This window comes from Aspergillus sydowii, assembly GCF_001890705.1.
Source record: "Aspergillus sydowii CBS 593.65 unplaced genomic scaffold ASPSYscaffold_15, whole genome shotgun sequence".
Taxonomy (NCBI): Eukaryota; Fungi; Ascomycota; class Eurotiomycetes; order Eurotiales; family Aspergillaceae; genus Aspergillus; species Aspergillus sydowii.
Genome location: NW_024467873.1, coordinates 289,517 through 315,639, shown reverse-complemented (window position 1 = coordinate 315,639; position 26,123 = coordinate 289,517). Strand labels below are relative to the sequence as shown.

General features: G+C 50.8%; 13 protein-coding genes across 13 annotated transcripts; 3 read left to right on the top strand and 10 right to left on the bottom strand.

Annotated features, from left to right (window-relative positions):
- Positions 1-435: 435 nt before the first annotated feature.
- Positions 436-2,209, bottom strand: ASPSYDRAFT_94279 (MFS transporter; the record flags this gene model as incomplete). The annotated part of the gene is made up of 3 exons (XM_040852952.1): positions 436-518; positions 579-976; positions 1,035-2,209. 3 exons carry the CDS (start codon positions 2,207-2,209, stop codon positions 436-438), a joined length of 1,656 nt encoding a protein of 551 aa, XP_040697588.1.
- A 572-nt stretch (positions 2,210-2,781) lies between these two features.
- ASPSYDRAFT_50536 (uncharacterized protein) lies at positions 2,782-3,330 on the bottom strand. Its single transcript, XM_040848101.1, has 2 exons — positions 3,275-3,330; positions 2,782-3,128 (listed from the first exon to the last, which is right to left on the bottom strand). Exon 2 carries the CDS (start codon positions 3,043-3,045, stop codon positions 2,848-2,850), a length of 198 nt encoding a protein of 65 aa, XP_040697587.1. The 5' UTR covers positions 3,046-3,128; positions 3,275-3,330; the 3' UTR covers positions 2,782-2,847.
- On the bottom strand, positions 3,221-3,860 carry ASPSYDRAFT_50534 (uncharacterized protein). The gene is made up of 2 exons (XM_040848100.1): positions 3,811-3,860; positions 3,221-3,755 (listed from the first exon to the last, which is right to left on the bottom strand). Exon 2 carries the CDS (start codon positions 3,643-3,645, stop codon positions 3,283-3,285), a length of 363 nt encoding a protein of 120 aa, XP_040697586.1. The 5' UTR covers positions 3,646-3,755; positions 3,811-3,860; the 3' UTR covers positions 3,221-3,282.
- Positions 3,861-4,605: 745 nt separating this feature from the next.
- On the bottom strand, positions 4,606-5,425 carry ASPSYDRAFT_50532 (uncharacterized protein). Its single transcript, XM_040848099.1, has one exon. It carries the CDS (start codon positions 5,298-5,300, stop codon positions 4,806-4,808), a length of 495 nt encoding a protein of 164 aa, XP_040697585.1. The 5' UTR covers positions 5,301-5,425; the 3' UTR covers positions 4,606-4,805.
- A 1,215-nt stretch (positions 5,426-6,640) lies between these two features.
- ASPSYDRAFT_186855 (uncharacterized protein) lies at positions 6,641-8,166 on the bottom strand. Its single transcript, XM_040843584.1, has 4 exons — positions 7,957-8,166; positions 7,763-7,895; positions 7,583-7,706; positions 6,641-7,536 (listed from the first exon to the last, which is right to left on the bottom strand). The coding sequence occupies exons 1-4, from the start codon at positions 8,128-8,130 to the stop codon at positions 6,762-6,764; spliced, it is 1,206 nt and encodes a 401-aa protein (XP_040697584.1). The 5' UTR covers positions 8,131-8,166; the 3' UTR covers positions 6,641-6,761.
- Positions 8,167-8,463: 297 nt separating this feature from the next.
- On the top strand, positions 8,464-9,748 carry ASPSYDRAFT_161611 (uncharacterized protein; the record flags this gene model as incomplete). The annotated part of the gene is made up of 6 exons (XM_040843009.1): positions 8,464-8,613; positions 8,668-8,704; positions 8,753-8,832; positions 8,895-9,274; positions 9,337-9,404; positions 9,471-9,748. The coding sequence occupies 6 exons, from the start codon at positions 8,464-8,466 to the stop codon at positions 9,746-9,748; spliced, it is 993 nt and encodes a 330-aa protein (XP_040697583.1).
- Positions 9,749-11,048: 1,300 nt separating this feature from the next.
- Positions 11,049-12,849, bottom strand: ASPSYDRAFT_161443 (Zn(II)2Cys6 transcription factor; the record flags this gene model as incomplete). Its single annotated transcript, XM_040842992.1, has 3 exons — positions 11,049-11,447; positions 11,522-11,983; positions 12,043-12,849. 3 exons carry the CDS (start codon positions 12,847-12,849, stop codon positions 11,049-11,051), a joined length of 1,668 nt encoding a protein of 555 aa, XP_040697582.1.
- Positions 12,850-13,105: 256 nt separating this feature from the next.
- On the bottom strand, positions 13,106-15,108 carry ASPSYDRAFT_1163065 (uncharacterized protein). Its single transcript, XM_040840123.1, has 2 exons — positions 13,492-15,108; positions 13,106-13,419 (listed from the first exon to the last, which is right to left on the bottom strand). Exons 1-2 carry the CDS (start codon positions 14,830-14,832, stop codon positions 13,363-13,365), a joined length of 1,398 nt encoding a protein of 465 aa, XP_040697581.1. The 5' UTR covers positions 14,833-15,108; the 3' UTR covers positions 13,106-13,362.
- Positions 15,109-15,527: 419 nt separating this feature from the next.
- ASPSYDRAFT_186843 (amidohydrolase) lies at positions 15,528-17,150 on the top strand (the record flags this gene model as incomplete). Its single annotated transcript, XM_040843583.1, has 1 exon — positions 15,528-17,150. One exon carries the CDS (start codon positions 15,528-15,530, stop codon positions 17,142-17,144), a length of 1,617 nt encoding a protein of 538 aa, XP_040697580.1. The 3' UTR covers positions 17,145-17,150.
- Positions 17,151-17,669: 519 nt separating this feature from the next.
- ASPSYDRAFT_72600 (ornithine aminotransferase) lies at positions 17,670-19,084 on the top strand (the record flags this gene model as incomplete). The annotated part of the gene is made up of 2 exons (XM_040850662.1): positions 17,670-18,137; positions 18,236-19,084. 2 exons carry the CDS (start codon positions 17,670-17,672, stop codon positions 19,082-19,084), a joined length of 1,317 nt encoding a protein of 438 aa, XP_040697579.1.
- Positions 19,085-19,232: 148 nt separating this feature from the next.
- Positions 19,233-20,030, bottom strand: ASPSYDRAFT_502199 (uncharacterized protein). Its single transcript, XM_040848021.1, has 2 exons — positions 19,765-20,030; positions 19,233-19,706 (listed from the first exon to the last, which is right to left on the bottom strand). The coding sequence occupies exons 1-2, from the start codon at positions 19,932-19,934 to the stop codon at positions 19,382-19,384; spliced, it is 495 nt and encodes a 164-aa protein (XP_040697578.1). The 5' UTR covers positions 19,935-20,030; the 3' UTR covers positions 19,233-19,381.
- Positions 20,031-20,412: 382 nt separating this feature from the next.
- On the bottom strand, positions 20,413-22,495 carry ASPSYDRAFT_61754 (Zn(II)2Cys6 transcription factor; the record flags this gene model as incomplete). Its single annotated transcript, XM_040850029.1, has 3 exons — positions 20,413-20,442; positions 20,548-20,600; positions 20,659-22,495. The coding sequence occupies 3 exons, from the start codon at positions 22,493-22,495 to the stop codon at positions 20,413-20,415; spliced, it is 1,920 nt and encodes a 639-aa protein (XP_040697577.1).
- A 670-nt stretch (positions 22,496-23,165) lies between these two features.
- ASPSYDRAFT_94270 (nucleobase cation symporter-1 family protein) lies at positions 23,166-25,047 on the bottom strand (the record flags this gene model as incomplete). The annotated part of the gene is made up of 6 exons (XM_040852951.1): positions 23,166-23,639; positions 23,700-24,424; positions 24,472-24,484; positions 24,535-24,771; positions 24,826-24,896; positions 24,948-25,047. The coding sequence occupies 6 exons, from the start codon at positions 25,045-25,047 to the stop codon at positions 23,166-23,168; spliced, it is 1,620 nt and encodes a 539-aa protein (XP_040697576.1).
- Between the last annotated feature and the right edge of the window lie 1,076 nt (positions 25,048-26,123).

Genomic DNA, 26,123 nt, shown 5'->3' with positions numbered 1-26,123 from the left:
ATTCCTTGCGGCTTATTCTGGGACCTCGGCAATAAAAACTACTCAATTATTAAAACAATAGAGTTTCTCAGTAGGCAGTATAGAAATCTAGGAACAGCTTCTGTTACTTATAGCTAAGCTGGTTTCCTAACCAAATATATTATTTGGAGTAATATAAAATACTTGAATACCAGCTATTGATTGGAACAACGCGGAATTTCCACGGAAGATATGTTGTGGAAGAGGATGTGGCTAGCAGACCAAGGGCCTCATAATCCAGCTGCAGCTGGACTGGATCCCCAAATGTAGAGTCTAAAATACCAAGGCACCTAGAAATAATACGTAATTGCTGGTCAAATCAGCTTACCACTGCCTGTCAATTTATATCCGTTGTCTATATTTGCATCTATCCATCTATTTAAGCTAAGCGCCTCTATAACATTTTCGCTGTAATATTCAGCGGTTACCTTCCTTGGTGGTTCCATCACCCTCCATGTTAGTCCCCTCAGTCACCGCATTTTGGCCTTCTTCTTCGTGCCCTGTGTCATTAACAGTCGACGTCGACTCAGTACTTTGACTCTCAGTAGACCCCGACATACTATGTCGCTGGCCTTCACCCTGAATACCCCCAGAAACAGCACCCGCCTCCTCATCCGCAGTCCGATTCTTTTTCACATCCAGCGCCGGCGCAAACTTACTCCGGACCCTAATCTGCTTTCCATACTTGTAGAATAGGAACGGGATGATACCAAGCACAGTCGCAACACCACCGATGAGACTTCCTCCACCACCAATTCCCATTGCGGTGAACATCTGATTAGTGAAGAGCGGCGCGGCGGCTCCGCACGCGGATCGGGCGATGGTGTTTGCTGCGATTGCGGAGGCAGCGTACATTAGATAACAATCGACGAGATAGTTTAGGTATGAGACGAAGATTAGCAGGAGGCAGCTTGAGAGGAAGCATCCGGCGAGGGTGGGAACGATCCAGTGAACATAGCTACCACACTATCAGCATTTTTGGCTCTCATGTTTATAATAGGTCGAGGGAAACTCACTTATATTCAGCAGACCACGCAAACCAAAACATGGTAGCCGGAAACCCAACACCGCCAATCATGGCAAGCGTAAGTCTGTCCTCGGGAACCGTATCCTCCATCTTCTTCTCGCCGCGTTCGATCCTGCGCTGTCGAATACGAGTATCCACCAACACAATCAAACCACCGATGAGAGCGCCCACGACGGTGCCAATCAAAGGCAACTCGCCCACGCCGGAATTCCACCCGCGCCGCTGCTGGAATACAATCGGATAAATGCTGAAAAGCATATAGAGCAGGGTATAAACCACAGCCATATAAATCGCACAGAGGAGCGAGATCGGGTCAAAGAGGATAATCCACGGGCGGGTGAGTGCGACCTTGTATATCCCCACCAGTGTCCGATCACTATCTTCAGCTTGAGCTTTGACATTCTCGTACCCCGGGATCTTGGCTTTACGGACGCGTTTTGCTTTGTTGCAGAGGACTATGGGCGCGAATGTCTCTGGGATGGTGAGCATGAGGATGGCGGTTGCGCCGCCGAGCCAGAGGAGGACATAGAAACTCCAGCGCCAGTCCTTTTCGAGCTCGAGGAAGCCGGCGATTACGGGGCCCAGGGCGGGTCCGACGTAGACCATTGCTGAGAAGCCGGCCATGGCGTTGGCGCGTTGTAAGGGATCCCATAGGTCTGCGAGGACGCCTGGAGAATTACTCAAGGGTGCCGAGACGAAGGTTCCAGTTAGGAACCGTCCGACGAGCAAAGCGCCGAGGTTAGGAGCGAAAGCGCATAGGAAGTTGAAGGCGAGATACAGAGAGAAGGTGATATAGAAGATCCAGCGACGGCCGTAGAACTCGCTTAGCGGGGCGAAGATCAGAGGGCCCGCACAGTATCCCAGCAGGAACAAAGTGATTGTCAGGCCCGCGACCTCGGTCGATACCCCGAAGTGTTCGGAGATGGAGCCAAAGCAGCCGCTGGGCGAGCTGGAGGCAAAAGTCGCGTTCACGACGAGCAGGATGGCGGTGATGGTGATGGCGACGCGGCGAGGCAGCGACCAGTTGCGGGGGTTCTCGATGTCCCCCGGGGCGAAGTCGATGTATCCATCTGCGTTTAAATAGGGCGAGTGCTCGTCGCGAAGGTCGCGGGTTCGGTAGGGCTTGTTGACCGCGTAGGACAGCACGCGCGAGATTGCAGTCATTACACCTCGACTCTGCTTGGTGGTGGTGAAGACATCAGAGAAGAGCTGAGAAAGAATCCAGATAATTATTAGTTCGTGAGTTAGTGAGTTCGTCGAATTTCTAAGCAGATCGTCGAGTATAAGCTGCATAAATCCGGCGTTATCTCCGAGAAAGTGGGGCTGTTTGCCGCTTACCCGAGTGGCCCGCAGCAGACGAGCCAATCGGGCGCTTTTCTATGAATCAGATTTTGAGCTTCATCGCGACATCATATACAGGTGAGATCTGGAGAGCTTGAAGTGGAACTCATGTCCTGAGACCTGAGGTGTCATTTTGTATTACCTTATATGCCAACAAGTGTTAAAATGATGAACTGGACGGTTCTTGCAGGTTATATATGCCTAGTCCATATGACGCAATTAGGCGCGGAAATATATATATACAGGTTCCGCTCCTCTTGACAATGACTCTGAGCTTCGGCAACGGTGATGTCTCCAGAGGCAACACCAATGGTAACGGTCTTCGGAGTGATATCCGGTTCGCCAAGTCCCCGCACTGCTAACTTGGTCAGCTTGTGGATCCAAAGAACCGGGGGAGGACCCTGCACATAATACGTAGTAGATGCCCCGAGGTTCACACCGTCTTTGGCCATTGATTTTAATCATTGTTTGTATTTTACTGAAGATAAACAGGAACAACCCATTGAACAGATCAAAGCACAGATTTGATTCTCAATAACAATCAGAGACCTAGAGTGGTCGTTCAATAAAACATTAAATAAACGTAGTAATAAATTAGCACCGAAACATGAAACAAATACCACACCGGGTAGAATCTGAATACCTCTAATATCAGGCATGAGCCCTATTACTCTCGCACATCATGCGAGATGTGACCGGAGTAGATTAATATTAGAGAGATCAGACGCACGCTAAATCCGACCTGCGTTGGATGGATCAGACGCACATCGAATCCGATCTATAATTATAGGAAGATACAATACGGCAAGCAGAATGGAGGATAACATGCAGAAATGGCCTTGTGGAAATGGCTTTGTGATATTCTAGCGTAGAACTCAGGACACCGACCTTATGCATCACAGTCGCGATGCTACACTCCGTCGCGGAAAAATCTTGGAAAGGTCATGCTCAGTCCAGTACATTTCCGGGCGCAGTCCAGCAAGCTTCCAAGTCCCTCCAACTCTCTTATACCAGTGTTGTATCCTCCCATAGCAATGGCTCCGGTGAGCAACAGTCGCAAGAGTATCGTCGGAGTAGCGCTGGTGCGCAGCGCGAATTTGGTGAATGGCCGTAGTCTGGTTTTCAGAAATATACTCGTACGAGACAGCACCGAGGAGGTGCTGGGTGTGGACGAGCGGGTCACCGATAAGGTCCGGGGAGTTCATCATCGAGATGAATGCGTCTGACTCCATCTCCGGGATGCAGGGCTGTCCGGTCATGCTGTAGTCGACCTTTGGAGAGATTAGCTTTTCCGATATGATATGTCTCTACAGTATATCAATGATACCATGAGGTTGGGCGTTAGAATGTTTCGCAGGCGGTCCCAGTCCTGCGTCTGGTTAGTGCTATGGTCGTCCACGGTAAGTAGTAAAAGGAGTCATTGCCTTTTTGTCAATGCTGTCTGCCCACTCGAACGCGAGGGCTTTCCATGCGAGGTAATCTGGAGGATGTCAGGAAACAGGCTAGAAGATGACTTTGGACGAGTCACCTTGGAAATCAATGTTTTGCATGTTGTCACACTACAACGGCCACGAGCGAGTCAGTGCCAAGTATGTGGAAGGTATATCCAAGTCCAGCTGCGGAATCAAGGCCAGATAAATGGGAAAACGCGGGGGCCGCGTAAGACGAACAAGCCTTCCCAGGAGACCACGTGACGATGTAAGCACACTTTTGAAAGTTTCGAAAGAAAAGAACTTTAGACATGTCTCTTCGTGAAATATTGAAGGCCTCCGGTAAACAATAACTACCGGCAAGTGACAGTTGGAGGAGGCAGAGTGACATCCCGTGCAGCTTCCGACCCAGATATCACCTCAATAGTAAATCAAATAGCAAGCAACAAGCGAGTCCTTGATGCTCTTAGGCCCCCCACAACGACCCGAATGGACACGGATCACCGTTCCGAGGCCACTCCAGGGAAGACGCTTGGTATCGCGCTTCCCAATTGCTGCCTAACCTCTCAACTTTCTGTATTTGGAAGTCTTTCTTGGAGCGGAAGGAGCAGTTGGATTGCGCTGGTGCTGTCGAATGAAATCGCGATGGTATGGGAACGTACTCATCAGAGGAAAGCGAGTCTGATGAGCCAACACTGCAGATCGGGAATCCGATATGGAGTTATACGAAAACGGACACGAGGCAGTCATTGCCCGAGTACCTTCAACTCCAGGAGAAACTGGACTTTTATTCTCAATTCAGTTATCCTCTGCCTCAGTGTGGTTGACCACTAGGCAACTAATAAATTTCCCCCGCGATATAATGTTACAAGAAAAACCCAGGCAGAGACTCGCGCCACTTCATCGTCTCTGCGCCGTACCAGAAGCCTCCGCAGCATTTTAAGTATGGTCCAAGTTATAGAATACAAATGAATAGACGGAAATGGCAGTCACCGACAAAACACCACTATCCCAGCACCAACAGCCTGAAGCCCTAATAAGCCCCAAACAACAGCCCCAGAACGCCACGCACGACTAGATGCTGCCCCATTCGTATCCGCATCCGTCTCCTTCGCCTCCTTAGAAGTAGAAGTAGAAGTAGAGCTCGAGGCCCCCTTCGATGTAGCAGTGGCAGTAGAAGTAGGATACGCCGTCCCAGTTGCAGAGGCATTGGTGTTCCCCGTGCACCAAACGTCCTCCCATTCCACACCCCCATCATACAGACAATTCGTAAGGCTCTGGATGGACTGGTCCAATGCCGGCGCAAAGAGGGCGCAGTCGTTATGGTAGGTTCGGACGGCGGCGGGGGCGGCGCAGCTTGAGAAGAGTGATTCGTAGTCTTTGTCTTTGTTGTTCGGAGTGCCGCATGCTGCGTCCTTTATTGGGAGTTCGTACATTGCTGCGCCGGTGCAGGTCGAGGTTGCTGTTGTCGTGGCGGAGGGCATTTTGGATGCAACAGGATCGTAGAGGTTGAATGGTGGTGTGTGGTGGTTGATTGACTGGATGGAAAGAATGGAAGACGTATTAAGAATCTAATTATTGACAAACCAATGGACAGTTGAAAGGAGAGTGTTCGATCAAGGGAAAATGAGAGGGTGTGTTTATAAAAGGCAGCTCTATGCCGGCTATTTTTAGATGGGATAGTCTAACCCGGCCGGTACCAAGTTGAGCCCACAAATGCACGGCAGGACTTCATTTTATAATGGAGCAAAGATAATTAGTGTCTTGGTATATTGTAGATCTTTCTAATGTAAAAACCGTGATTTATCCCTACGCCAAACACGTACCTGGTAGGGCGCGGCTAACCGATACTCACATCAGGCACACATAGAATTACACAAATAATGAAATACAACCTGTATTGGTTCTATATAACGAATGATATGGCCAAGCAGAGTAACAAAGGCCAGAACTAGAATTTCCAATACAGTCTTCTTCCTACCCAGCGAAGACAACAAATGTTCACACTTCGCAAAGGACTAAAAATATGTACTCAACACTAAGTAGCTGGTCAGGCAATCACTTGCACTTTCCCTGGGCCTGGCTTGGAGTTTGCTAAATACAATGTCAATTAGCATTTGATACAGATCAACTCAAAGGGTTCGTCGACCCAACCTACCACACAAAGTCCCGATGCGCAAACTCCCATGCTCCCATCTTGCTTGCAGGGTTGGCCGGAGGGAATCTAGGCCAGATTAGCCTATGGATTACTATCAAATTGGACAATCGAACCTTGGCTTGAACGCAGGCGGCTCCGACGAGCGCGGTGACAATGACGAGAAAACGCATATTGGAGGTATTGCAAGATAATACCGAAGTGTATACTTGACTTTAGAGAGAGGCTTGGTTTATTCTTCGTTCTTGTTAACGTAGCTCATGTTGCTGTGGACAATTGTAGGGAATTTATATCTCTGCTTGACTATGTTCAGACTATTGAGTGACTTTGTATGCCGACCTGGAAGGTTAACGATCCACCGTGCGGACCGCGCCAAGATAATCAGCACGGTACGCCTGTGGGTATCCTTTTCTATTCCAGCTAAACAGGGCCGGAACTATGATGGTTATATTTAAATATGGCTTGGAACAGGCCCAGGGCGTGCCGTGAAGCCCGAGTCGGTGCCGTAGAAACTAAGCCGATGAAAGTGGACCGTCACCAACAAAAAACGACACCAATAGCTGGAGGCAATTTTTGGCATGACGATCGCAGATTAGGAGGTAGCTAAAGGCCGGATACTATCGGTTCCAGGGCACACCGCTGGATGATCGTCGTCGGAGTAGGTATTGGCTTCGGTATAGGCAGTGTCCATCTGACATATTGCTAGCCTTGGCGTGTTCTACTGTCTTGATGATATGAAATATATTGAAGGCGAGAGACCGAACTAAATCAGTAATAGCGACTCTAGAGATCAAGATTTCACAGCAACAATAACGCCCTCACCCTCCCCCGAACCCCCCGGGGGTTGATAGAACGAGATATCCGTCAGTTCCACTGAATTGAGCAGCTCGCGCCACTGCAGCTCCGTTCCTTCCAAGGCGCCAACCTTAACCATCATCAGCATACTCAGACAAGCTACATTATAGTCACAGTCTCTATCTGGGATGATGTTCTCGTTAATCACCAGCCGCGAGTACCCCGGCTCCATGGCGTCGACAATATGCGTGAGGATTTTGCGTGCCTGTGTATCAGACCAATCATGTAGGATCCAATGGAGATAGTATACTCTGGCGCCTTTTATCGGTTGGGGTTCAAAGATATCATGGGCCATCAACTGGGTGGCATCTGGCGGATTCGATATACTTGAGATAACATGGGGTAGGTCTTGCAGAACGCACCGACCAGCATCTGGGAACTTGTAGTTGAAGGCCTTCGTATAGTGTCCCTCGCCCCCGCCGACGTCAACGAGCAAGACACTCTCTTGATCACCGTTCTTGAAGCCATCGAGGATGATACCGTTAATATTGAACCAGTCAACCCAGCAAGGCGTCTTCTGCTGTCTGATAGTCATGAACTGCTGGAAATCCACCGCCAATGATGGGTTTTCGCCCAGCCAGTCCCAGTAGCTTAGATTGGTTTTCTTCGCTAGCTGGAATGGAGTATCTTCTACAGAGCTTGGGAACTGGTTGCCGTTTCGGCGAAAGAATTCGGGCCCGTATGTCACGCACGGTTGGCCGATGTCGAAGCTAGAATTATTAGAATTGTCTCAAGTACGGTTGAATGGTTTCTTACGTTGCTCTGGTGGTAGCCTCCATGATCGGATCTGCCATGACAGTGGTGAGGGCAGAGGGCTTGTATAGCTGTACTCCAACTTCACGAACGTAGTTTGCGGCAGAGAGAACTTTCAACACTTGGCCTGAGCAGGGAAATAATTATACCATATTCTATCAAGGATGGGGACAGGGAGCATACCGACGACAATCGGACTAGCACCGGCTTTTTCTGCAATCTCTTGGGTGGTGGTTCCCTCGACCTCGTGGCCGTTGATTGTGGTGAAAACCCCCAGTTGGACGCCCATGCGAAGGGCCATAGGCAGGACGAGGTCCTGCAAGAGAGACCACGTTAGCATCATCGTCCTGTCACGATGCTATATAGGAGATTCATACGAGTGATACATCCTGGATGGCCGTTTCGATAGGAGAGGACAGTTCCGCTACCAGGCTTTTGGCCGCCTTTAGGGCTTTGATTCGGGCGGCGTCATCAATGAATCCATTTCTCGACTTCACAGTCTCTGCGAGACACGTAATGTCACTGCACAAAGATGCACCAGACATTGTCATTTCGAGGCGAAGACAAGGATCAGAAATGAAAATGAAAGTGCGAGGGGCACATGGGCGGGAAAAGAACAAAGAATTTATGGCAGACACCAAGAGATTAGACTGTTTCATCTGCAATTGCTAAGAGCACTATACCTCATAAGCGGTTAATATTCCCTGCAAGTTGGGCGAGGGCGCTGCATCGACCGGTCCGGACTCCAGTAGTCTCTTATCACAATGCTACCACCGAGACCCAGCACGTTGGAACCGAAATTGAAGCAATTAACCGGTGTCACCGCTGTTTACTTAATAGCTACCCACAGCCAACGCAGATAAACGTATGCCGGGACAGCAAAAATGGACTCGTCTTATTGTGGTGATTCTTTGATGGGAGTGTCCATTGCCATTATGCCCATCCAGATGGCGCTTGTGGCTGGCCGGTTCTATACCAGACATGTTCAAGAAATTCCCTGCACGGCGGACGACTATTTAATGATTCCAGCCGTGGTAGGAGCCCCGTCTTGTTGGATGGATTGCTTTCTGACAGCTTCGTTCTCGAAGATCGGAAGCCTTGGACAGTCGGTCCTGTTTATAGTGTGTACGGGGCCCTACCGCGACTTAATATTGGCTCCACTGACGGTACAAGTACTCAAGGTCGCAGGACTCGGATACCATTATAACTACATTCAGAAAACGGCACCCGAGAAGCTTGTCTCCCTGCAGAAGGTGACATTCCCATATTACTATGCAGCTGCCAATCGCCAGACATCATGCTGACCAGGGGTCAGGGTCTCTTCGCCTGCCAGGTCCTGAATTATCCCTTCATTGTGACCCCAGCAAAAATCTCAATCCTCCTTTTCTACAACAGGATCTTCAGCACTCCCAAATTTCGTGTCCTGTCATATGCCATATCGTTCATCGTGATAGGCACCGGCATCGGAGTCTTCTTCTCGGCCATCTTGCAATGTTCGCCTGTGCGATTCGCTTGGGATAAAAGCATAAAGGGAGGGACGTGCTTCGACCAGACTGCTTTTTTCCGATACGTCTCCCTTCCGCAAATCTTAACCGACGCTGTTATACTGATAATGCCGCTTCCATTTGTTTGGAGACTGCAAACACCAATGATGCAGAAGGTTGCGCTCACAGGAGTGTTCCTTCTCGGAGGGCTGTAAGCACCCTCATCAACCTAGGAAAGCTTCATAGCTTCGCTAATCATGGTACTTGATACAGCGGAGTCGTAGCAAGCATCCTCCGCATGGCGATTTTCTTCCGAGAGGAAATTCTAGGCGACCCAACTTGTACAGACGTCCCCTATATGTCTCCCGAGTGTGAACTAGGCTTGACTGACCACATATCCTACACAGGGGTCTCGGTCAATCTGGGAATATGGTGTGTCCTGGAAAGCGCCATTATAATTATTGCTGCCTGCCTTCCACCGGTATGGCCGGTGGTGGCACGAATACTTCCTCAAAGACTCACGAAGAGGAAGCGGGATAGATTTAAGCGATCAGGGAAGCCGGGCGAGGTACCGGGAGATATTCCACTGAAGCGCACGATCAATGGGTTTTCGCGACTGGGAGAGAGCGATGGTAGCCAAGGAAGATTGGATAACACAGACACGAATATTGCGCCTGAGAGGTAAATGCTGGGTTACCAGGTAGTTGCTGGCAGTTAAGGAATTTAAGTTGGATAAACGTTAATTTATATGTACAATATTGAATGGCTGGCCATTTAGTTGGTGGCTTATATTAGGAGAGCATACCAACCGCTTTCAATACATTCCTACCACAGGGAACAGGCACCATGACCATTTAGCACGCAAGTCCGAGGGTTACTTACGCTCAAAGGCTACAATTTGGGAGTGAACAAAAGAGAAAACACGTAATATGCAAAGGAAATCATCAATCGCCACGCAACAGCAGCAGCCTGAGCAGGCGCACACGCAAGCCCCGAGCATAACGCCTCATCATTCTTACTGCATCCGTACTCGGCTTCTAAACACCCCGCGGACCTGCCGTCCAGCGGCATTTTCCTGCTGTGCATGCTCCACAAGAACCTCACGCGCCCCGGATTGCATGTGGAGGACTGCACTCTCCAAGCGAGGATGCATCTGCCCGTTGATGAACAGGCCGCGTTGCATGTTTTTCTGGACACCACGTGCAAGGCCCATGCCTTCGCTCATGGTCTGTCGATAGAGAGCGTCGAACTTTTCGAAGAGCCCTGGTTTACAATTCTTGCGGTGGAAGATCTGATAGTGCATCTTGATTCGGCCCGCCGATGGGGGAGGAATCTCTGGAGCATAATATAGTTGGGACTACAAGGCCACTCCGGAGCTCTTTGAGCGTGGTTTGAAGGCTTAGCAGCTGACGGAATATTGATTGACACAGTGGGGAAGTAGTACGTAGGGCAAGCATGGAGGCCTTTACCCTTCTGCTCCTGCATGAATTTCTGCTGCAGCCCAGAATACTATTACCTCCTGATTCAGCTCCCATGGAGACTCTGCCAAACTAGCAAAGATATACGTACGGTTGGTCTGCCGTCACGTTGCAACGCGAAGTACGTAGGCCCTGATCAATTGCAGGATTATATAAGATGGAATTTAGCTCGTGTGGCGTGTGCACACCCACAGAGCTGCCGGTCATTACCGGTAGTCATGTAGCTCGGCTCGACTTTCGCTTTTGAGCACCCCCGGCTCGAGTTTCCCCCCGAACGTTGCTTTCAGTCGCCCCCAATCTGCAACTGGTGATCGAACTGCGCAGGAGCAACACAGACAGACACAAATAATCACTGACCTTCAAGCACATCGAACACCGCGAGGTGTGGCCTATAATCATTCATCGCGCGCGCCGCGGAAAAGGGTGTCCGTTCCTTGAAATTCCTTGAAACCGGAAGCGGGACTTGACTACTGATCACTGGCATAAATCGGCTGCAGGAGGCTCATCCTATATCAAAATCGCATGCAACCCCATCTCGGACATTGCGATTCTGCAATCCACTCTGGTAGTCTCCTGCATTTCCCAGCATTTCCTCATGATTTTCAAAATCGTCGCACCGTTGCCACATCTTCCCGAGCGACGCAAAAGGTCCATCATCAACGTTTCGAAGAAGGGGCGAGTACGCGGCTGTGCCATGCAGCCGATCACACACAATGCCCACACGGATCCAGTGAGGGAATGAGCTTTCGGCCTATTCTGCAGTGCGATAATGCTTCTGGCGACTGCACTTTGTATCTCTGGAAGGGCCGGCAGTGGGCCCGAAACGATAGTGTGTAATAAAACTAACGAAGCAAGCGCGAAAAGGCGGGTGACCGAGTTTGTGAGCGCTTCTGCCTCCGTACAATCCTAGATTCATATCCAGGTTAGTAGCGCGGCAGCGTGAGATGAAATGGAGGATTGTTCTGGGGCAGTGATCTTACTCTTGCAAGGTCAAGGCGTTCGATGCCGGTTTCTAAACGCCACTCAATCTCCTGACCCCTGCTTGCGAGCTCCCGGATACTTAATAACCCGCCATTCTCCTGCTGTTGCCTCCATGCCCCAAAGTGTGCTAAATCGCCGATGACTGTCATGACCCAATTATGACAACCCATAAGCTCTGCTGTATTCAAGCCTGGAATTTGAAGCCAGCGTTGATAGGGAAGCCCTGGCACTCTCCCCGTTGACAGACAGGCAAAGAGATCCAACCATAGAAAGGTAACCACGAGAAACTCAAGACCCTCGTTGACTCCGCCTCTCGTGTAGTGGGAGTACGCCGGAGAGTTCATATCAGAGTCATAAGGATTTGACGGCCTGTTGAAAATGGCCTCGGGTGAGAGCAGATTTATGACAGAGGTGACAGCATCCAGGTGCATTAGCCAGTCACACTCTGCGCCACAATAGACCTAGAAGGTGTATTAGGATTTAGGAAACAAACACTGCCCATATAACCATAAACACACACCTCAAAGCTGGTCAAGATGAAGGTACACGCCAAAAACTCACTCAACTGAGCGTCGTCATCTCGCAATTTGTCACCTTTTCCACCCATGTGAGCGCAAAGCTCACCAAGGGCCCTTGAATGGTGATCCAATTCCTTTTGCTTGCGCTGAAATTCTTCCTCTGTGCCACGCATTCCACTCTGGTGGAGTGATGAGAGACTCAGAGTAGCGTGGTAGAAAGGGCCTCGTCTGATCAATAGTGAAAAGAGCCAGCCCCTGTTTCCCAGCCGCGAGCGCGAATCATGATACGGAAATTGCCATGGAAAGACTTGGTCAAGGTAATGCATCAACAGACACGCCTCTTGGACATCGAGACCATTGATATCGGAGGGCTGTGGGCTAGACTGCAAAAGGCTCGGGCTGTCTTTTGCACGGTGTCGTGTCACCTGGGCTGGGTCGTGAGGCCAAGACGGCGAATGAGAAGGATGAGGCGGAGTAATAATCTGACTATTATGTGATCTTCCCACGAGAACCTCATCGCCAGCTCCATTTGTTTCGTCTGTCGGAGTTTCGGACATTGTGCAAGACTCCTCCCCCACGCCCCGGTTTCGGCTCTGCATCTTCTTGACATGGCGGAAATTCTCCTTGATGGCAGCCTTGATGCGTGATCGTTCCTTGCGTTCTTCGGAGCCACCGTCCATCCACGCAGGCTTGCGCCCATAGCCATGGCAGTGAACGTGGCGGTCGGTACATTCTTTGCAGGAGGGGTTTCCCAGGTCGCACTTTCGATGCCGGATACGACAGGTCCAGCATCCTGGGATAGCCGGCATGGTTTGAAGTAATAGACTTGGTTCACAGAGAAAGGATGTGGAGGGTGGAGAAAATCACGACGAGAAAACCTCATCCATTGAGAAAACCCCATTCATTGATGCAAATCCCGGTTGATTGGACCGTTACGGGGAGGCAACCGGACCTCCCCGCATTCCATATAAAATGCCACCTTTTAAACTGCCATGTCTTAGCTCCATTGAAGAGATACAAATAATAATTGGATCACTAAGCATTAATCCCTAACGACCCTAACTACCTGTCGACCTTTAAGTGACCACTAGGATTCCGGTTCAACAACTCCGACACTATCCTAGGCAAGCTGTTCACAAGTACTGAAAAATATATTACGATCATGGCTATGACAACGAACGCTGTATTAATAAGTACCAAGGCCAATTCCGGCTCTAGCGACTAATTCCAAGCCCCCAGCTAACCTGTAACCGCCTTCAATGGGGAGCTTGCCCAAGTGTCTCCTTACATGCCAAGCCCTCGGCTCAATGCCGTATATCTCTTTAGCCGGCATTGCACGAGAACGGTCGGTTTATGGACCCTGTTCGGAATTCGGAAATCTGCAAAGTTAATACAAGCACAGAAGAAAAGCCATGGTCGGAAAAAAAAAAAAAAAAAAAAAAAAAACTCACAATCCCAGTGATACTTGCATAAAGACCGCACCCAAGCACAACAATACCAACAATGAACAAGACCAAGTTGGAAATTGCGTGCCAAATATTATGTTTTTCGAACCATTGCCCTTCCCTTAGAAGAACATACCACATGATCGGAGGAAGGTAGAGTGCAAACCCGGACGTAAGAAGACACCCAACGATAGCGAGCAGACTGGAGAAGAAAGGAATGGCCTCTGCAACGATCCAGGCGATGGTAGTGACCAGCGCAACAACTACCAGCCAGGAAACCCAGCCTTTCACGGTATTTACATACCGAACGACAGAGTCTTGATAGATTCTCCCATGTATAAAGCGACAAGTGACAGTAGTATTGATCGATCCGGAGATAAAGATGACGGGCAGAGCAAGGCCAAACGCAATTTTCGCGCACAGAGGGCCCGCCGACAATAATGCTGGGGACTTGACGTCTTGTCCAACAAACACATATATGATTGCTCCCGTCAGTGTATAGATAGTAATCTGCGTTACAGCCAGGACATAGATTGATTTGGTAAAATCCCGCGGCGTGTGCATCTCATCCATAAAGGATGGCAGGGCGGGGGCGAAGGAGTAGGCGAACACAATATTTGAGATGGAAACAAAAGCCTCGCTTAGAGTCAGGTTAGGTTTGGCCCAAGCAGACGCTGATGCCGATGCTGATGACGTCTGTTGAACACCGGTTGCAATCATGGTAACCCCGATTGCTACGATGATGGAGGCGAAATCGACGTACCCGAACATTGATATATCGGCAAACGAAGGTGGGATTGCAAATGCGAATAATGCCACCGCTGAAACAACACTGAATATGAGAGCGCATACGGAACTACCCGTAATCGTGGCGAGGGCAAGCTTCCCAGTCAGACAGTGCGAACCGACTGTCAGTGTCACCAAAGCAACGAAGCCCACGCCGAAGATTTTGTCGCCGATACCACCCATTAAGAGTCGTCCAAAGTCCACATAGTGAGGGAGGTGAGGATATTTGAGCTTCACCAAGCCAATGATATAGCTCGCGTAGATAGCGAGGACGCCAAATGAAACTGTCAGGATGACACCTGCAACCAGTCCCAGCGTTGCGAAAGCCGAAGGGATACTCAGACTGCCCAAGGCAACCGACTGAACAATCAATACAAGCGTCAAGCGTTTCCAACCAAGGCGATGAAAGTGCTGGTCTCCATCAACAGCTCTCGCATGATGGTGCTTCGGGATAATATGACCCAGGACATCGCCTTCACCTTGTTCAACCTCGATCATGTCGGTTTCTCTCTTTTTTCCATGGTCATTGATATCGTTGGTATCGACAGTACTTTGATGCATATTCTCGAGAGGAATTGAGAGGAATAGTAGGTTACTGTTGACGGACGAGTTCTTTCTATGATGAATCGAGGCAGGAGTCGGTTATGATAAGTCAACAGGTGCAAGTGTGGAGTTGAGAGACGAAGACTAGAGAGAGTACCGAAGAGAGGCCCCTGTGTATGGGAAATAGCCAGGTATGATAAACAACTTCGACACCGAGGCGGTATTACGGGACTCCCCAGGGACAAGAACCCCAGATTGTGAGGGCCTTTACATCCTATGTGGATAATGGAATCCTGGGGTGCGAAAGTGACCTTTCATTGGCCGCATTGAACCAATTGAATGCAATACCGCGCCGGGATTCCAGAGCCGGTCCCAAGGGCATTATATATTAAGCTTTTCCTCCTTTCGTTTATTTGCCTTCACCAGAACAGAAAATAGTGGGTAGCCGACAGCAAACTGGGAGGGAAGGTCGAGACGAGGCCCACAATGAACCCACCAGGAGGAAGGAGCCTTTGGGGAAAGAGAAACAAACTGTATACAATATATTAGAATACAGACCCAATTAGGTCTCATCTCTGTAGAATATCCTGCATGTTTTCCTTTCGTCCGATAATAAAATAATAGCAAGATAAACGCAGGATTCAGCTTCCACTAGGTCACCTACCCTTTTTTTCTGATTCCATCTGTCTGTCACCAAGAAACGATCATCCAGCATGTCAGCAGGCACCCTATTCTTTAATGGCCGGATATTGGCAGGTACTGGTGCTGGCTTCCAGGGAGAACCCAGGTTCGCCGATAGCATGTTGGTTGAAGAGGGCAAAATCACCGCAATCGGATCGCAGTCCGAGATCATCCCCCGGGAACGCATCTCAAGCATGGAGGCCCGCGACCTCCAGCAGAGGACTGTTTTACCAGGCTTTATTGATGGCCATATGCACCTGCTTCTTCTGGGGCAATCCCTTCGCAAACTTGACCTGCAACACTGCAAATCGGTCGATGATATCAAAGCTACTATCAAGGAATATGCCGCCGCCAATCCAAACGCACCAAGTATTCTCTGCAAGAATTGGAGACACTCTATGACACCAAACGGTGTGACGGCCGCAATGCTCGACGATGTTGATTCACGGCCTATATTCGTTGATGCCAGCTCCCTGCACTCATGCTGGTGCAATAGCACAGCTTTGAAAGCGCTTGGTGTTGCTAGCATGCCCGATCCAGCCGGTGGCAAAATTCACCGCGACTCGACGGGGAATCCGTCTGGCCTCCTCGATGAAGGGGCCATGATGGCAATCGTCTGGCCGTACCAGGCTGCTTCAAGCTCAAAAGAAGAACGAACCGAGGCCATTCGTGCAGCTATTCGATCTTACAACTCGGCAGGATACACAGGTGTCGTGGAAATGGCTATGGATGAAGAGGCATGGGATGCTCTTGTGACGTTGTACACGATCGAGCCAGATATTGCATTGCGAATCGCAGCATATTGGTTGATCAAGCCAACAGAAAACTCCGAGGCCAATTCCAAACAAGTCCAGCGTGCGATTGAGCTTTCTCGGCAGTATAATGCGACTACTAGCCCCGATCTTCGCATTGTTGGAGTCAAAATTGTTTGCGACGGGATTATAGATGCATGCACAGCTTATCTTTCAGAGCCATATGCCCCTGTGGGATCACCTCCTCCAATTTGGACGCGCGAGTATCTCGATCCGGTTGTCAAACAGGCTGATGCAGCTGGAATTCAAGTTGCGCTCCATGCCATCGGCGACGCGGCAATCAAGATGGCCATTGATGCTATTGAGAAGAATGCATCCCCAGAGAAACGACACCGCATCGAGCACATAGAGCTGGCATCGCCAGAGGATGCAAAAAGACTGGGCGAACTCGGTTTGACCGCATCCATCCAGCCAGTGCATGCTGATCCATCTATCCTCAAGGAGTGGCCACGGTTGTTGGGGGAAGATCGCTGCCAACGTGCCTTTGCGTATCGCGAGTTCGCTGACTCTGGCGCACTCATGGCCATTGGGAGCGATAGTCCGACCTCGCCCTACGCACCAATGCACAATCTTTATGTTGCTACCACACGACAGTCAGCGAGAGATCCTCAATACGCCAAGGCGGTAAACAAGCATTTCCAACTGGGGATGGGTGAGGCTGTTGTGGCAGCATCTACAGGGGCAGCCCGAAGTGTATTTTCAGAGGAGCGGACTGGCAGTTTAGAAATTGGTAAACTGGCAGACTTCATCGTCGCCGACATGAGGTGGAACGCGGACGCTCTGCTAGAGGCAAAAGTTATAGAAACATGGTATGGTGGGCGCAAGGTCTGGGGTTGAATCAGGATTTTGAAGCTATACAAACAATATCAGAACTATGAAGCATATTCGATTTAAATCTATACAAACATAAACCTAGACGTAGCTTTCGCGTCTATGACCGCCAAGGCAAGCGCTCTTCTTACTTGGTGGTAGTGCCGCAACCCTAGGACCGCCGGATACGAGTCAACGCTGGCTACGCCTCGCTCAACAGGCAGGCCCAAGGGGGCCGAGACGGTCAACCAATTTGGAAAGTTAAATTGCACCAGACTCCAGTAACCTCCAGCTCCCAGGGCTCCAGCCTGGAGCATTGGTTTGCCCCACAGAGCCGGCTCGACCTTCCGTTAGGGTTGGGCCTGGCACTCGGCAGAAGACTGGCCTGCAGCGCGATCTATACTTCCTTGTTTATATTACAGACAAATCTTCTCTTCGTTGCGCTCGTTTCTCCTTTTGTTTTTCGTTCTCCAAGTTCAGCGCACTTGCGTCATCTTCCCGCAATTCATTGGAGTAGCCTCGTTACTTCACGCGATTTCCATCACCGGCGCCATGGCCATGGACAGCACATCAGCTCATTACCACGCCGCCTCCAGCGCGGAAGCCATCGACAGTGAGGAAAAGTTCGCCGCCCATAACTACCATCCGCTTCCCATTGTCTTTGCACGTGCCCAGGGTACTTCAGTCTGGGATCCCGAAGGCCGTCACTACCTTGACTTTCTCTCTGCCTACTCCGCTGTCAATCAAGGCCACTGCCACCCGAAGTTGGTCGCGGCACTGGTTGACCAAGCATCGCGCTTGACCCTCAGCTCCCGCGCATTCTATAACGATGTTTTCCCTCGCTTTGCACAATTCGTTACCAGCTACTTTGGCTTTGATATGGTCCTACCTATGAACACTGGCGCTGAGGCTGTTGAGACAAGCATTAAGATTGCCCGTAAGTGGGGATATAAGGTGAAGGGCATCCCAGAAAATGAAGCAATTATCTTGAGTGCCGAGAATAACTTCCACGGTCGAACCGTAAGTCCAATTGATATCCCGATTCCCCCCAAAGTATGATCCGCAGAGAGTTCATTGAGTGGATGGCTGACTAGTGGTAATTCCTTCACACCATATAGTTCTGCGCGATCTCCCTATCGTCTGATCCCGAATCGCGGGAAAACTATGGCCCTTACCTACCCGGCACTGGCTGCATTATTCCGGGGACCAACAAGTCTATTACCTTTGGCGACAAAGCAGCCCTCCGAGAAGCTTTCAAAGCTGCCGGTGACAACCTTGCTGCTTTTCTTGTCGAGCCTATCCAAGGTGAGGCCGGCATTGTCGTTCCCGATGAGGATTACCTCCGCGAGGCCCGCATGCTTTGCGATAGGTATAATGTCCTCTTAATCTGCGACGAGATTCAGACGGGTATTGCCCGCACGGGGAAGATGCTATGTCATGAGTGGAGTGGTATCAAGCCTGATCTGGTTCTACTAGGCAAGGCCATTTCGGGCGGTTTATACCCTGTGTCTTGCGTCCTTGGCCTCAGGGATATTATGCTCACGATTGAGCCAGGCACCCATGGTTCTACCTATGGTGGAAACCCTCTAGGCTGTGCGATTGCAATACGCGCGCTTGAAGTGGTACGTGACGAGAATATGGTCGAGCGGGCAGAGACTCTTGGGCACGTCTTCCGTAAAGGCCTGGAGGCTTTGAAGAGCCCGGTGATTCAAGTGGTCCGAGGTAAGGGCCTGCTCAACGCGATCATTATCGATGAGAGCAAGACCAACGGTCATACTACGTGGGAATTGTGCTTATTATTGAAGCAAAAGGGTTTGTTGGCTAAGCCCACTCATCAGAACATCATTCGCCTGGCTCCTCCGTTGGTAATCACCGAGGAGGAGATTCAGCAAGCTCTGAAGATCATCAAGGAGGCAGTCTCCGAGCTCCCTAACATAATGGGACCCGTCGAGGAACAGATAATATGAGATATTGGAGGCCCTGAATTTGAGATGCCAGCTAGGTTGGTAGGCCAAGGGTGCTGTATTGGTTTCTCCGAGTACGAGAAGGATATATACTTTTGCTTTTAATTATCCTCGTTCTTACTATGAGAAAACCTGTCGCCAGTATAGACTGAAGGAAGGAAACGCACAAAATAGATTTCTCTGTCTCCCTGTACTCCCCAGGAAGACCTCACCCATGATCCAACTTCCCGTCACGATATCTATACCGAGATAAATAATGAGCTGTATCTATCAAGTAGGATTATGGCCACCAGTATCACTTTATAGGAGAGATATTAGTACATTTATCCATATCAGTAATACTATTCTACCAATCCAATAGCTGTAGAGCATCGCCGATCTGGCAGTAAGTGTCCCATGGCCTTCTCGTTCCTGGGTGAGTAGTGCAGTACCTAAATCAGTAAGGAATACATGTGGACCTGATACTCCATGGTAGGGAGGACGGGCATGTTTTCCATCTCTGGACACCTCTGAGAGATAGACCATGGTCAGCCGATAATAGCAAACTGTCTCTCGCACGCAGCTGACCGTGTGCCCTACAGTAAGGGCTGCACGGTATATCGAGAGGGTAGTGGGTGCAATCAGCCTAGTGAAGAACAGCATTAAGCTTGGCTTGTTTTCAGGTCGCCAGGGGAGTTAACTACCGTCGTTGTCCTGAGGTTGCACGCTCTGAAAATGTAGCAGACGATTGCTCAGCGTGGCCGTGTTCTGCTGGTGCAGAATGGTACGATATGCAGTTGAACGCACTCGTCAAGGTACTCCCACAGACCGCGCGCAATCGACAATATATACATCCGAGGACAGCGTCATTCATGCTTTCTTTGGGCGGGGGGATTCATTTACTGCATAAATAAAGGCGAATCTTCTATCGTCCTAAAATAGAACCGTGCTCATGGGAGAGACGCCCAGGAAAGAGCTCAATATCGAGAAAATCAAGACTGAATTGCGAGTCCTCTTTATCAAACTGTGACACTCCCGTATTACTGAAAAACCGGGGCTGATTCTGGATGAGCGGAGGTATAGTGTTCTCGTTGGCATTGAGGTTGGCGTTGTCGGCGTGGCTGCCGTCTCCGCCTGGGAAAAGCTGCGTGAGGGTTTCTGTCAAATCCCCGTGGAGATCCTGTTCTATCTGTAGTTGTTGCACCTGGTCTTCTGTACTAGATAGTGCTTCGGCTTGAGGCATGCTGGGCTGGTCGGGCTGGCTGGACTGGTTGGTCCCTGCTACTGGCTTCGACGACGATAGACACATATGCATTGTTGCTACACGCATGCGCTCTAGGGAGTCCTGACAGTCACGGGCTTGGGGATGGATATCTACCATACTAGCCAGTACTGCGGTGCCCGTGAGAATGGTACCGTCGATTTCATCGAGTGTCTGAAATGTATGTTAGGGGCTGTGCTCATATTGATGGGTGATGGGGACATACAAGGATGCTGCGAATCATCTGCGAGTTCCATATGGCAAAGAGGAATAAGGTCCCTGTATGCCTTTGTTAGCGGGGTATACAGACCTGAAATAGTGGTAAGCTAGGTAATACCGGCAAGGAAAATATTATGCGTAGCCAGGAATGTGCAATTCCCAGACTCCAGATGGTGCACGAGCCGGTAACTCTGGAGAACCTTTCGGCTGGCCTCGACGATCTTGAAATGGGTGAAATCATCCGTGGCCTCTCCTTCTGCCGGAATATGAGTGGCGTTTAATTGAGACTGGGGCAGCAAACGACCTAGTTCAGACGGTACTCCCACCTCATGTCGATATAGCAGATTGATGGTTTTCCAGTAGTCCAGCTCTAGACGCACGATTGGGACCCAGGTCCCTGTCTCCTCGCGCGAGGGGATGCAGCTTTTCCACTCGTCGAGGCGCCGGCTGATGTCTCGTTTCCAGGAGTGGAATGACTCGAAGTAGTCCAGCGGTGATGAGAGTATGGAAGGTGTCAAAGGGACAGTGCTGGAGCTGTTTCGGATGGACTGTGCGTGATGGTACTGAAGGACTTCGTGGATTTCTGACTGGAGTTGCCGCAGTTGGAGAAGGTGAGTGGTAAGGAAGTTCATTAATTTGTTCGAGGAGGATATTCCGTGGCATGGTACCTCCAGCTCTTGTGGAATTGAAGGGAATATCGTCGTGATGAGGTGGTCTGGGATGGCGAAAGGGCGTCCGGTGTAGGGCGAGACAAGACGGTCCAGACTGTAGGCGCTCCACCACAGGCGCCGGCATTGCTCTGCGAATTGATTCTGGGGTTTCCCATCTTGACTAGATAATGTTGTTTCAAAGAATCCGCTGATTACAGTAGGACCAGCTGCATCGTAGAGCTTCGCGTCTACAGCAGCACGCAGCGCCAGTCCCACGAGGTAGACAGGTCCAGGGCGAATTGGATAGAAGAGGGACAGATGGGCAGCGAGAACAGCAGCTTCAATACCTTCCAACTTGCTCGAGACGTCATTGCACGAACTGAATGCTAGTTGCAGGTGAGCAATGGCAGCAGAGTAGTACTCATGCGCTGGATGCGCGCTGGTCTGCGTATTTCGCTTTCTCTTCAGTCCCAGTGTCGGTCCAGCATGGTTAATGTCGCTGCCGCGCATGATGCATGAGCCAATGGCAAATACAATGTAAAGGAGGAAGAGGCTGTATGGGCGAGGGTTTTCAGCTCCCGCGTATGCCTCATTCAGCAGCTGTGCCAGCTCGCCCTTATGCAGGGCCGGGACTTGTGGGTATCCTTGTTCGAAGTAGAAGGTGACCAGCTTTCCGGCGAGGTCTCGATCGGGCAGTTCGATGGGTTGCGCCAGTTGTCGCGCGGGCTGGAGGGCGAAAAGTAACTCGTGTGCGGTGCAGCATCCCGGGTCGTGTCCATCGGCGACCACATCGACGTCCAACTGCGATGTAGCATGGATTGGAACCTCCCTCGGCGACCTGCTAGCGGAGGGCGCACTCCGCAGAGTCGAATTGGACGAGGCGACACTGACCCTGCGTTTATGTGAATGTTGTGTCTCTGGCTCCTCGGACATCGCCTGTCGATCATCGCCCGGTGCCCTCCGCTCCAGAGTCGACGAGCCCGGCTCGACCGAAACTCCATGTTCGGCGAGGAGGTTCTGGAAGTGCTCGACGCGGTCTTCCAGGTAGTATAAGTAGCTGCGAGGGACCTCTCGCTTCATCAGAGGATCGTACCCGACACATCGCGCACCGGCCTTCTCGCAGGCGCCGCACTGCGGTAACTGCTGGTCACACCGCGTTTTGCGCTGGCGACAGCGGGTGCACGAAGAGACGTTGCGGAGGGACTGGCGGAAGGACAGCGACTGAACGGGCAGAGGAGTATCGTCTACTTGTCCTTTCTGGCGTTGACCTTTCTCATGCGTTTCGACAGATGCCGGGGTCGGCATGACGCCGGATACAGGATGCAGTATTCAACGGCGACGCAGCTATCTGAGTGACAGGACTTACGGACCAAGAGAGCAGTGTCGGTCAGGCAGTTGATCGGAGGCAGGCGACGAAGGTCAGGAAGACGACGCGGTCAGAATCCGCTGGGGACGTGGGTGGCGTCGGACACGGCAACTGAAGGAGACGCCTGAGCACAGTGACTGTGGATCTGTGAAGTTGCATCCATCTTCACTTCCCTATTGATTGGCCTTGGCCGGGGGTCTCCAACTTGCCAATCGGCTTAGCGCAAGCCCAGGAGTCTACCTATGACTCGATCAAAATATCACATATGTGGATCGGCGCTTCGATATCGGCGGCCCACCGGGAAACTCAGCTCTACCCACTGTTCCCCGTGGGGAATCCTTAAAGCACTTCAAGAAGCAAAAAGACAGAAGGACACGTCAGGTCTGCCATGATGAATACGGAATTGTCCATTAGATCGTGGTGTCTCGGGCATACAAGCATTCCCCTGTATCCACTATCCAGTCGCTATTCTAGGGCTTCGGGTTTCCCCATCGAGAAAAAGCACCAGGCATTCTCCTCGGAAACATTCCGCCTCTCGCCGCTGAAGATCTTCCTTTCCTTTCTTTGAGCATCGGCGGCCACCGACGAGTCCCTCAACCATTTCGCTCCCTACACCTGCTTTTCAGCGTCCTCGACCTCGTCAGCCTCGGCAATCTCCTTTCCCTCGGTAACGTGCATCGACCCGCCTGTATACGGAATCTCATTCCAGACCTCACTCATCGCCGGCACGGGAAAGGCCCGGGCCAACGCCCAGTATATAGCGGCCGCCACAATAAACCCCGAGAAGTAGTTGATGTTGTAGATGTATTCTGCGCCGATGGGCACGTCCGCCCCGACGGCGCCCGCGAATCCGACTACGTTGATCATGATCCCACAGATGTACGCCGTGTATCCGCGCCACGAGATACCCCAGTGGCCGTAGTAGGGGCCGTCTTTCTGGGCGCTGTAGAGGGCTGGCAGGTCTAGGTAGCCTTTGCGGACTAGGTAGTAGTCGCTGACCATGACTCCGGCGATCGATGAGAGGAAGACGGAGTAGGAGGAGAGGTAGACGGTGAATTTGTTGGACGAGGCGACCAGGGTCCACTAGGAATGTTTATCAGTATCCTTCGAAATTAGGCAGGTAGGGTAGGGTAGGGTGCTTACTGGACACATGGCAAGGCCAACTGCTGCACAGACATAGGCTCCACGACGAATGGTGCAGAACCGAGGAAGCAGGGCAGAAAGATTAGTGCCAGCCGACACAGAGTTCGCAGCGATATTTGTCCCCAGCTGTGCCAGTGCAAATCCAGCAGCGATAACGAAGATCCCGAATCGTTCCGCGGAGCTGGCGCCGTCCAGGAACTTTTCCATCAGAAGGAGCGGATTCCAGACTGCCTCGCCGAAGATCACAGTCGAGGACGAGGTGACCACGATCCCGATAAACGAAGTCACGGCGAATCCAATCGGAATGGTGGCAAACTGCGACCAGACGGCGTCCTTCGGATGGCGTGCATAGCGACTAAAGTCCGGGTTGTTGATGATCAGGGCTGCAAAGTTTGCAATGCAGTTCATGATACTCTTGACCACTGCCCAGGCGAGCTGGCTTCCATGGGCGGTGTTGGGCTGGTGGATGATAGGGCCCATTCCGTGCGCCCGGGCAATGGCCCATGCGAAGAATGCAATACCGCAGGCGGGAGAGAAGTATGCCTTGACGGTGAAAAGGTGTCGGATCTTGTAGATGGGGAACCACAGGGCAGGGAGAGAGCCCAGCCAGAAGAGGAAGAAGCTGGTGAACTCCATGGTTGTGACGCCTGAGCTCTCAGGGATATTGTTGGGGATATTCTTGTAACTAGGCCAGATTGCCGACACCATCAAGGTGACACATTGGCCTGAATTGAATTAGTCTCTTGTTATCTGTTTGAACGAGGATACGCACCACCGAGGTATGTCTGTCAAACGTGGTTAGAGATGTCTAAAGGCGTGGTTAATGGGAACATACCTGAACACCGTACCAGATCACAGCCATCGCAGCCCGATTTAAGACAGGCCAAAAGGATCCCCAGACCCCAAAGGAGGATCTGTTAGCCACCGCGAAGGGTATATGGTAAATGGTCGCCATGCGTCCCATGGCAACGACAAAGACTGCTGCAATGCCGTAGCCAAACCACACGCACAGCCAGGACTGCCACCAGGACAGACCGTCCACTATCATGGCCGACGAAATCATCCACGTGTTCTGCCAGAGTTATTATGAAAGAAACGAGTATTCCATTTAGAATATGTCACGCACGACGTTGAATGAGTCGGCAATCCAGAAGGCCACGAAGTTGAGCCACTTCCATTGTCGTCTATCTCGTTCCACTAAGCGACATGGATTAGTATGTAGCAGGAAGTATCAGAGGAGTCCCTTACCAGGTTTCAAGTCATCATTCGTTAGCATCAGCTCAGCCGTGGTCAAGCCAGGCTCTGTAGGCACCTGCAGGGCCTGGAAAGCTCTCCTGAATATGCCCATTGTGTCGTTGATATGGAGTATAAATTGAAATAAGCTTAAACAGTCAGTCCCGTTCGACGGGATATATCTTTATATGCCGATTTAAGATTCAACCCCGCGCACACGGGAAGTCAATCAGTTCCAGTGTGTCTAAACATGTGCCAACAGATATCTTGTTCGCCGAGATCGGCAGTTAGGGGCTACCCCAAGCCAGCATTCACCGGTGATCAGCTCGATCAGCCTGCCCAGCTTCCGGGGAGTGCGGGGTACGGTCTATCACTGCTAGCGGCTCCATACGACAGCCAGGTGGCGAGTACAGCAGTCAGCAAGGGATGTGAAGCTTTGATTGAAGTGGCAGCGGAAACCGTCCCGTTCAGGCCAAGCCTTGACCAGGTAAGCAATAGAGCTTCATGGCGTCTATTCCGATTGGAATAAACCAATATAGTTGGGTGAAAACTCCGGTCCATTCACTATGTCAGCTCTTGCCACCCTGTCCACGGTTTACAGGTGCATTCCCTGATTAGGAGCCCTGGCCCAATCAGCCAGCTATTCAACAGTCAACAGTCACTCGAACATCTGGTGCTCGGGATTGATGGCCAGATATTCTTGGGATTTAGACGGAGCGAGTGTTAACTTACTTATATTTCCTGTGAAGGTAGTTCTGTTCCCCCAACGTCAGGCAAAAGCAGACCACGAGTGGAAAACGGGCATGGCAGAAATCCCAGATGCGCTCAATCCGTTGTTACTCACTCAGAGTACTCAGAGCTCTGCTGAACCGTGTTCAGTTCCACAAGGAGCTAAAGCAGAAAAAAGCTGGGTAGGGATGGAGATCCCTTGGCCTTTGTAGGCGAGTGGAGCCGTTTCTCTGTGACCAGGATACCAGCATACATCTTGTGCTCAGACGCTGCCTTCAATCTGTTCTCCAAGCCTCTCGTGTTTTCCCTGGACCTCATACATTTAGCCAATTGTCTACGTCGCACCAAGGCTCGATCGATGGCTTACTCGGCCAGGGAGACGACGACTCTTGTATTTCACAGGTTGGAATGGACGCTTAGCATGAGTGAGCAGAGGTGGGATTCAAAGCTATTCTTACTGCA